Here is a 10,588-nt window from a genome sequence, read left to right on the forward strand (position 1 = left end):
GTAAGAAGAAGAGGGGAAGGGAGAGTAAGAAGAAGAGGGGACGGGGGAGTAAGAAGGAAGGGGGGAGTGGGGAGTAAGAAGAAAGTGGGGAGTGGGAGTAAGAAGAAGACAAGTGGAGGGGGGAGTAAGAAGAAGAGGGGATGGGGGAGGAAGAAGAAGAGGGGATGGGGGAGTAAGAAGAAAGGGGGGATGGGGAGTAAGAAGAAGGGGGGGGGGAGTAAGAAGAACACAGGGAGGGGGTAAGAAGAACACAGGGAGGAGGTGAGGAGAGGGGGAGGGGGGAGTGAGAAGAACACAGGGAAGGGGAGGTGAGAAGAACACAGGAGAGGGGGTGAGGAGAAGTGGAGATGAGGAGAAGGGGAGGTGAGGAAAACACAGGGAGGGTGGGTGGGTGTGAGAAGAGACCCCCAGGGGAGGGTGGGGGGAGAGGAGAGACCACTAAGGGGCAGGGGAGAGCTCTAAGGGACAGAAGGGAGAGCTCTTTCACACTACACGCACACACACACACACAATGCATCCCTATACATACACAGAAACACACAATGCATCCCTTACACACACATGCAAACAAACACACACACACACACACTGCTTCTCTTACATACACACAGAAACAATGCATTTCTTACACACACTCAATGCACACACTTACAGACACACACCTTGCATCCCTTATGCATACAAACACAGATTCACACAATGGATCCCTTACACACAACCACAAACACACACTGCTTCCACTACACACAAACACACTGCATCACCTACACAAACTGGTATGCCTATACACTACATTCCATAAGCACACCCATTAGATCCTCTAGAATAACACATAACATATCCCCTACACACTACACTCCCTGTGAGCGAATTTAATGGATGGAACATATAGGTGGACATATGGGTGGGCCTTATGGGCATATTCACCGTCAGGCCCTGGGGCCCAGACCTTGAGCTGTGTAAGGGGCCTCAAAAAATGGAGCTGCTTCCTGTTCTCCCAGAACATTGAATTTTGTGACCGTAGTTGCAAACAGCCTCCAGAGATCCGGTTCTACACCAGACCAGTGGAGCCAAACTGCAGCCAGTGCCCATCACCATCTTCATCTGGTTGTAAGTAGGCAATCTAGTATATTATTAGTGACACTAATCTCTAATTAACCTCACATTAAAGGGACACTATAGTCCCCAGAACCACTGCAGCTTAATGAAGTGGTTCCGGTGTCTATAGCCTGTCCCTGCAGGCTTTTTAATGTAAACACAGTGTGCAGCACTGGCGTTAGTTCACATGGCAGATCATATGGGTGGGGCATTGTGATGTCACATGGGGGGGCGGCAAATTTTTATTTTGCCTAGGGTGGCAAAAATCCTTGCACCGGCCCTGCCTGCTGTAGAAGTTATGATGCCAGGAGTCTCCAATAATGGGGCAAACCGTTTACTAACAAGGCCCGACTGGCTCTGATGCTCCCTGGTGGTCCATTGACATGCTACCAGGTCAGCTGACCGCTCTCAGCCTCTGGACCACCAGATTAGCTGACCGCTCTCAGCCAATGACTGATTTTCTGTGCAACCAAAGTTAACATTAGCCAGGCAAGAACTCTAGTTCCAGGCCAGCTGATGACACCTCCGGCAGCTAACAGGTTTCAAAGCTAAACAATGCACATAGAGACTTTATGACCATGACCACTTCAAATCACTTAAGTGGTCATAGTGCTTGAAGTAACCCTTTCATTTTAATTATCACATTGAGCAGTAATGAAATCAAGGATATTGTTGTTTAGTGTGTAACCTCATAACAATACTGGTCTTCATGAAATGTTAATCAAATGTTATTGTGGTATAATTTTTAAATTGTAGTTAAAAATGTTTAAATGAACACTTTAGGCAACCTAATCACTAAAGCTCACTGTAGTGGTTAGATAGTTTAGAGTCTCTTGGTACAAGTACTGCTCCAATACCAAAATGTTGACTTTATGTAAACCGAAGCTCTTCCCGGCACCAAGGGACTGCTCCTAGCTTCACCAAACTCTTCCACATGAGGCTGTGCCGTGGTGCTGAGAACACCCTTGGTTTATATCTGATCATTCTTAAACTGTTTGACATGTGTGGGGGAGATGCTAAAATATTGTTATGAGTGTCCAAGTCTCCCCCAAGTTCTATGCTGGAGATGTACTAAGCAGCATTGCTCACTGCAACTTTTAATTCCTAAATGTGATAGATTGATATGTGATCCACTTATCCTTGCAAATTTACATGGAAATATAGATTGTGGCATGCACAATTAATATCCAACAAAAACATAAAACATGTCATTTAACTTGATATGTGTAAAAATATGTACTGTGGCAAAGTGGATAATGGGACTGAATGGCACATGGTCAACTCAAGAGCATGCTCAAGAGCTCAAGAGCTTTTTGTCTGTCTTAGTTTCGGCAACCTAGCATCCTAACTTTCATGCTTATTATTTTATTAATGCGTGTTTGTTGTGTAGCGGACTCCAGGTAGCCCGATCGGTTACCTTCGCTAATTCCTTCCTTCAGCCACTCTGGAACCACTTAAAGTATAAGAACACCCATTCACCCCAGTAACTGGACGAGACACAGCTCTGGGAGTTTCCATCCCAGGATCCTCTGTACCTGGGAGCCAAGGCGCAGAAAAAGGGGCCTAGTCTCTTTGTCTCCCAGGTACAGAAAGCCTGGCCCACATGCAAGGGATCTTCGATACCAAACGACAGGGACTTTCATCCCAGGATCCTCTGTGCCTGAGAGCCCGGGCACGGGAAAAGGGACCTAGTCTCTTTGTCTCCCAGGCACAGAAAGCCTGCCAAAATAGCCAGTGCCCCAAAAGTGTCCCCACCACCCTTAGGAACCCCCACACAAGTACATTTTCCAGACCAGTATCCGTTTGTGGTGTTCCTGTGCGAACACCAGGCCAGGGAAGCATCTCCTTTCGGGATACAAATGCTGCCCTGGTCCCCCCCCCCCCCCCTTGGTCACCCAGGGGAGCACTCTAAATACTTCCCTTGCGGTTTTGCACTTATGTTACTGTTGTAAACGTTCTGATGGGGCACCGGGGTGGTCCCTGTTCGGGAGACGAATAGGTTCTGTTCGTATGGATGCTCCCGAACGGGAAAACAAGGCATAGCACACGAAATGCAGAGGGAAACACACAATACAGTGAAAAATAGACGAATAAGCAGTGGTTCTGCCACAGAAAATTTTGGAAATTTATGATGCAAATCCCCTTTTAATTAATAATACTCTAACATGCAAATACATTACAAAGAGTATTTTGTCTGAGTGGTCTATTTACTATATAATTCCCCAAGATTTCAGTATTGCATCAGTGAAAAGGCTTAGGTTGGGGAAAACTGAATCCAGTGTGCTAGCAAGCCTTCCACTCAGGAACTTAGAGAAGCCCAGCATTGAATTTAGCATTGAGCATGAGATTTTTAGACTAGAAAACACAAGTTGAAAATCCATGTGTATTTTTACTTGGTGTGTATCTCAAACCAACTCTTTGTGGATTGTCATTTTTATAACCCTCCAGAGACATACCATAGTTTGTACAGTATCCAAAGTTGAATTTATTTTTAATATCCCTAAACAGTAAGAAAACACGATATCATTGTTTTATGTTTATAATGGAAATATTGATCTTCACAAAATGATAATAATATGAACCTTAGCCTTTTCCAGTGGTTAATCTTTAGGCAGTTGTAAACTATGAATCCTATCAAGAGCAGTAAAATATATTGCAAAAACCATATTGACTGAGAGGCCTATTTACTAAGCTCTGGATTTTAACTTTGCTATTCTAAATTATAGGGAATTTCAAGATATGTTTTGCTCATCAAATTTATTATGCATGAGCATTATCAGTTGGAGGCTTACGCTGGGGCAATCTCCAAAAACACAAAGTGGCTAGGGTCACTGGTGTGAGCAAGGATTTGACTCTGTTCACACCAAATCTGCAGAGCGTTCCATGCCGTCCTAAAGGCAGTTAAACCTATCCCTTGCAGGAATGTCCCAACGTTGCTAAGGAGTAAAAGGAACTCGCTATGTAACCTAACCACTAAAGCTCATCGAAGTCTTCAGATTGCTTAGAGTCCACTTGCACAATTACAAGTTTAACAAAGTGTTCAGGTGTGTTTATGTAAATTGAGGCTATTCTAGCACTGAGGGACTGCTCCCATCTCAATCAACACAACAAACCACATCATCCAGGTAGAACAAGCTTTACATTGATCATGCACAATTATTAATCATGATTATAAATAATTATTTAGATGGGGGTAGTCCCTCGGTGCTGGAAAAACTCTAATTTTATTTTAAATCATTTTAAATGGTTTCCTATTAAGCTGGAGGATGGTCTCAATTGGACTCTAGGCAATATAACTACTGCAGTGGTTAAGTTGCTTGGATTATACTTTTAAAGGATGTAATTATGAATGGTGTATATACCTGGTAATATTTTATTTTATAGCTTGAATGGTGTATATACCTGGTAATATTTTATCCAGGTTTCAGCGAACTTATGGCACCATTATGAAATCATACATGTTTTACTGTAGTGGTTATGGGGCCAGGAGTCTCTTTACACTGTTAAATATCAAAACATTTTTGAAAATAGGTTGCCTGGGTGTCAGTGGTCTGGCCCTTCTTCACAAATATCATTAAAGAAGAAGCTCCCTTAGTAATTTAGTAACATCAATTTTGTCAACTTTGACCAGAAACCAAGGGTTCAGAAGGTTCAGTTGATAATCTTAATCGGTGAATTCCATACAAATTATGGGCAGAACTGATATTGCTAATACAGAAATAGGAACTTCTGCTTTATTGATATCTGTCAGACCATGGGGGGTGGGGGGCATAGATAATTGCCAAACCATTCGAAAATGGTTTCACTGTTAGCAAAGGGATAATGCCAGGGGACTCGTAGCACCATAATTGCTACAGTGCTCTGTAGTGGTTATGGTAATTCAGTGCTCTTTTAAGCATCTGGTAGATTTTGAACTTACATTATTATACAATTTGACTGTCCTGATCACTACAGTGACAACATAATTTAAACGCTTTTTGTAGAAGTTTCCTATCAACATATTTAACAATACATTTTATTTTTATTTTAGATTTTCAAAGGAAATGTCAACAATAACGGACATGTAAAGAATGACATCAGCCCACCCATATTTTCACGTTTCTTGAAGATTATTCCTAAATCTTGGAGTGAAAACATTGCCTTGCGAGTGGAAGTTTTTGGTTGTGATGCATAAACACAGAGATTTACGTGGAGGTTGTCAGATTTACCTAGCTCATTGTTCTAGATATTACCTAAGTAACATGATGTCTTTCTAAGTATTAGTGTAATCAATATTACAAACAAAGACGTTGATTTAATATTTTTGGGATAATCCTTTGAAATGATTTCATATTTTTTTTTTATAAACTTTTCAAATATTTTTTTCTAAATATTAAAATATGAAAAAAATATATAATACATAAAAAAAATCAGTATATCAAAGAATATCAAAATATAAAAGTATTTTCCAGAATATTCAATCATTTTAAAAGTTTACCCATAGTATTATCCAAAGATATTAAATCAAGTCCATGTAGATTTTCTAAGCAACAAGTGTTTAATCACCACTGCTAACTCTAATGCTAATATATGTAGCCTTGAAGTTCCAGAAATGTGTTTTCTACCTTTTGTTAGTTTTTCTTACTTGTAAGTTATTTATAGGTTTTATCCATATATAATGGTTTACTTAATGTTACTACTTGCATTGCTTCTCTCGATGAGTGTAGATGTTCGGTTTACCCACATTTTAATTAAAGTGACCTCATTAATGAATATGAAAAGGGAGAGATCATGTCTCGGAACCTTCAGAGTTCAAAACAGATTCTGAGAACCTCTTTTCAATGGGGATTGAGCCAACCAATGTTTTTAAGGAATGATGTGATAAAACAACAGAAACCATTAAATCAATGGAAGGATTCATTCTCTCGGCCAAGGACAGCATCAGCCATATCAGATACATTTTACTTGCAACATAAGGAATCTCCTGTGGCTTTGCCAGAATGATTGGTGTTCCACCCTGACTGTTTTGCTTAGAGCTCCACAGCAATATGTACTAAACATCTACTAATTTAAATGTTTTTAATGCCTTCAATGTTAAATATGTGCCTTGTACTTACAAACTAAAACTTGGATGCCTTTGTTGTCAGCATGCCTACATTTATGAGTTTTCAAATTTTTCTACAATTCTTTCTCCTTCTTTTCTATCCCAATCCTCCCCAATCTCCAGCACTTCTCCTGTTCTTTACTGTTATTTATAGTGCCTTTAAAAGTCATGCAACTACCTTCGATGTTATCTCTATCATGTGGTAATACTAAATTTCCATTTATTTTCTGTACCATATTCAAAACCTGCAATAAATTTTATTTGCATTAAAAAGTCATTTGGGTTCATTCTAATTTTAGAATCTCAGGGTGAACATATACATATATAATATATATATACCGTATATACTCGAGTATAAGCCGACCCGAATATAAGCCGAGACCCCTAATTTTACCCCAAAAAACTGGGAAAACGTATTGACTCGAGTATAAGACTAGGGTGAGAAATGCAGCAGCTACTGGTAAATTTCTAAATAAAATTAGATCCTAAAAAAAATATATTAATTGAATATTTATTTACAGTGTGTATAATGAATGCACTGTGTGTGTATGAGTGCAGCGTGTGTGTATGAGTGCAGCGGGTGTATGAGTGCAGCGTGTGTATGAGTGCAGCGTGTGTATGAGTGCAGTGTGTGTGTATGAATGCAGTGTGTGTGTATGAATGCAGTGTGTGTGTATGAGTGCAGTGTGTGTGTGAGTGCATTGTGTGTATGAGTGCAGTGTGTGTATGAGTGCAGTGTGTGTATGAGTGCATTGTGTGTATGAGTGCAGTGTGTGTATGAGTGCAGTGTGTGTATGAGTGCATTGTGTGTATGAGTGCATTGTGTGTATGAGTGCAGTGTGTGTGTATGAGTGCAGCGTGTGTGTATGAGTGCAGCGTGTGTATGAGTGCAGCGTGTGTATGAGTGCAGCGTGTGTATGAGTGCAGTGTGTGTGTATGAGTGCAGTATGTGTGTATGAATGCAGTGTGTGTGTATGAAGGCAGTGTGTGTGTATGAGTGCAGTGTGTGTATGAGTGCATTGTGTGTATGAGTGCATTGTGTGTATGAGTGCAGTGTGTGTGTATGAGTGCAGTGTGCTTATGAGTGCATTGTGTGTGTATGAGTGCAGTGTGTGTGTATGAATGCAGAGTGTGTGTATGAATGCAGTGTGTGTGTGTGTGTGTTGCAGAGCCTTGGTTGGGGGTGGGCAATGTTTTTTTTTAATTTTTTTTTATTATTTTAATTTTTTTATTATTATTTATTATTTTTTATTTAATTTAATTATTATTATTTTAGTATTATTATTTATTAATTAATTATTATTTTTTTTTATTATTACTAATTATTTTTTTTTTCGTCCCCCTCCCTGCTTGATACATAGCAGGGAGGGGGGCTCCTTCCCTGGTGGTCCAGTGGCATTGGCAGTTCAGTGGGGGGAGAGGGGGCTGGCAGAGCTGTAACTTACCTTTCCTGCAGCTCCTGTCAGCTCTCTCCTCCTCCGCGCCGTCCGTGCAGCTCCCTCTGTCAGCTCCCAGTGTAAGTCTCGCGAGAGCCGCGGCTCTCGCGAGATTTACACTGGGAGCTGACCGAGGTGCTGAACGGACGGCGCGGAGGAGGAGAGAGCTGACAGGAGCTGCAGGAAAGGTAAGTACAGCTCTGCCAGCACCCCTCTCCCCCCTGTCTGTATTATGGCAATGTAAATTGCCATAATACAGACTCTGACTCGAGTATAAGCCGAGTTGGGGTTTTTTAGCACAAAAAATGTGCTAAAAAACTCGGCTTATACTCGAGTATATACGGTATATATATATATATATATATATATATATATATATATATATATATATATAAATATTCAAATCTTCCCACATCATGAACCAAACACAGGTACAGCCATTTTGGCAAAATATATGCTTTTAGGATGTTAATCCTACCCGACCATGAAAAGCCCATGCCTTTCCAGTCCCTTAAGTTTTTATTAGTTTGTTTTAGTAGAGGTAGGAAATTAACTTCTATTAAGTCTTTTAGGTCTGAAGTTATAGTGATACCCAAATATTTTAGCCTGTTGCTGTTTACGGGGAGTCCAGTATCTTGTACAAGAACTTTAATTATCCTTTTGTTCATATATTTCGCTATAAATGTTGATTTCTCCAAGTTTATTTTGTTTCCTGAGACTTTAGAATAGTTGTTTATGTCCTTCAGTAGTTCTGGAACCGAGATGTTTGGTTCTTCTAATGTTAGTAAGATATCATCTGCGTAAATATTTAGTTTGGTTTGTCCTAGCTAATTTGTGAATCCTTTGATTTTTTGTTTTGTCTAATTAAAATTGCTAAGGGTTCTAACACCATTATATACAGTATAGGGGAAAGAAGGCATCCTTGTCTCGTCCCATTTTTTTTTTTTAAATTCTTTATTTTATTCGTGCATAGTGGTAACAACCGTTTGCACTGCCACAACAGCTGGTGCAGACAGATACGTAAACATCATAAAACATTAGTATGGCATCAAAAACAGTGCACATTTTTTGATTTTTGAGAGTCAAGACATACGGATTACAAGCACGCTTTTTTAGTTTGCGCATGCGAAGTTACGTAGATCATTCTTTAAACTGTTAAACTAACGAGACATATATTTATATTTTTGCTAGAACATGCGACTCTAACTGGCATTGATACATCTATGATAACACATCCACTCTGTACAACCTGCTGATAGTGCTAGTGATACTTAAAGGCTATTGGTCTGAGTAGAGTAATCTGTGCTTCCCCGGTGTGTTCAGTATAGGTGCTATTCAGTTGAGAGGGAGAGGCTGTGCTACCCAGCTGATGGTGAGTCTTATCTAGGCACAGTCATGTTCTTAGATTTTAGATATAGGGAGGAGGGGGGGGGGGGGGGGCTGTCTGTCTGTGATCTAGTTGGTATGCTAAGGTACTTGCTAGCGGACAGATGAGGTTCTAGTGTCTAATAGCTACCCCCAGCTCCCTAGAGTAGGTTCAGAAACAGGCTACTTAAAGGCCACATATAAAGCAGCTATACCCAGGGGATTAATTAGGCAGCCTGTGGGCTTTTCACAGAAATGAGGGTTAACAGGCTTATGGGCCGTCGCCGTAGTGCTAGCGAGCCTGTTGGTTGAGCGAGCGTTGCTTTCAGTAATGTGGCGTGTAGCACACATGTAACAGCAATGAATTTAACCTTAAAAACAATAAGAGAGACATCTAGAAAGCAATCAAACCAAAAGAAAGGAAAAAAGTCTTGAAAAAGTTCATCCGGGAGGCAGGGGCGACTCTCAGCTGGTCACATTGCCACGCTGCCGTAGCTGAGTGGCATTCAGTCCCGGTTAATGTGGGTTGCGTGGGATGGGTCTCCCGAGCCCTCTCAAGCTCCGGTTTCCTCAGAGGGAGCCTGCCTAGGTCTTCGTGGCACAAATGTCTTGGTGCGCTCTGGGTCCCATCTGAGTGGCTGGGTCGGGTTCTCCCGGGGTGTCGGTCCAGGTGTGGCCTCTCGGGGTATTCCCAGGACGTGCTGCAAGTCTCTTGCGTTTTGAAGCGAGTGGACCACAAATTTGTCTTCGCCCTTCAGGACTATGAGCGATCTATCAAGGCGCCATCTATATTTAATGTCCTTTTGCCTGAGGAGGGCAGTGAAGGGTTTCAACGATCCCCGCCATGCTAGTGTGCCGCCTGTTAGGTCAGCAAAGAAGGTTAGAGAGTGGCCTTCGAAATTGATCTGGGGTCTGTTTTTGAGCGCTGCTTGGAGTGCGGCCTTATCTTTACGGTGGGTGAAGCGGACTATAAGGTCACGAGTGGCGGTGGTCGGGGCTTTAGCCGGTTTCGGGACCCTGAACACAGACTCGATGGGAATAGCCTTGGACTGTTTTGGCGTGAGTATCTCTGTCAGGAGTCCGCGGACATAATGTGGCAGCTCCTCCGCTGGTATATCTTCCGGCAGCCCCCGTACCTTTATATTTGTGGCTCTGCGCTCTTCTTCGGCAGCGATTGACCGCCGGTCATAGTCTTCGGTTTTGCGCTGTAAGGCGGTGATCTCTGCTTGCATTGCAGTGATGTGCGCATCTCGTGCCGCAGAGGCGTCCTCCAGGGTTCCCAGCCTTCCAGTTATGCCCTGTAGCTCGGTGCGTAGGGCGGCCATGTCCGCCTGTAGGGTGGTCTGGAGGCCTGCTAGCAGTGTTTTAAGCACGGAGGTGGTCACCGGAGCGTTGTCCGGGTCCAGAGGCTTGGTCACCGGATTAGGTAAGTGTGCAGTAGTCGGCATGTCTTCTTCTAGGTAGAAGTCGTCAGAATAGTCGGAGTATGTGTCCGCGTGGTCGGCCATTTTGGGCCTTGCCGCCTCACGAGCTTGTCTCCACAGGGCCCCAATGTCTTGGCCCTGTCTCGGCTGGTCAGGCTTCGCTTTCTTTGTTTTGCGCCCCA

At 42.3% G+C, this 10,588-nt stretch overlaps 1 protein-coding gene across 1 annotated transcript in view; it reads left to right on the plus strand.

The window, feature by feature from the left end:
- Window positions 1–5,410, plus strand: part of F5 (coagulation factor V) — a 153,318-nt gene extending 147,908 nt beyond the window's left edge. The window contains exon 26 of the mRNA XM_063450149.1: window positions 5,129–5,410. Within this exon, the coding sequence (XP_063306219.1) occupies window positions 5,129–5,272 (144 nt within the window). The 3' untranslated portion in view covers window positions 5,273–5,410. The remainder of the gene's footprint in view (window positions 1–5,128) is intronic.
- The last annotated feature ends 5,178 nt before the right edge of the window (window positions 5,411–10,588 follow it).

The sequence above is a fragment of the Pelobates fuscus genome, chromosome 1, assembly GCF_036172605.1.
Source record: "Pelobates fuscus isolate aPelFus1 chromosome 1, aPelFus1.pri, whole genome shotgun sequence".
In the NCBI taxonomy this organism is placed as follows: domain Eukaryota; kingdom Metazoa; phylum Chordata; class Amphibia; order Anura; family Pelobatidae; genus Pelobates; species Pelobates fuscus.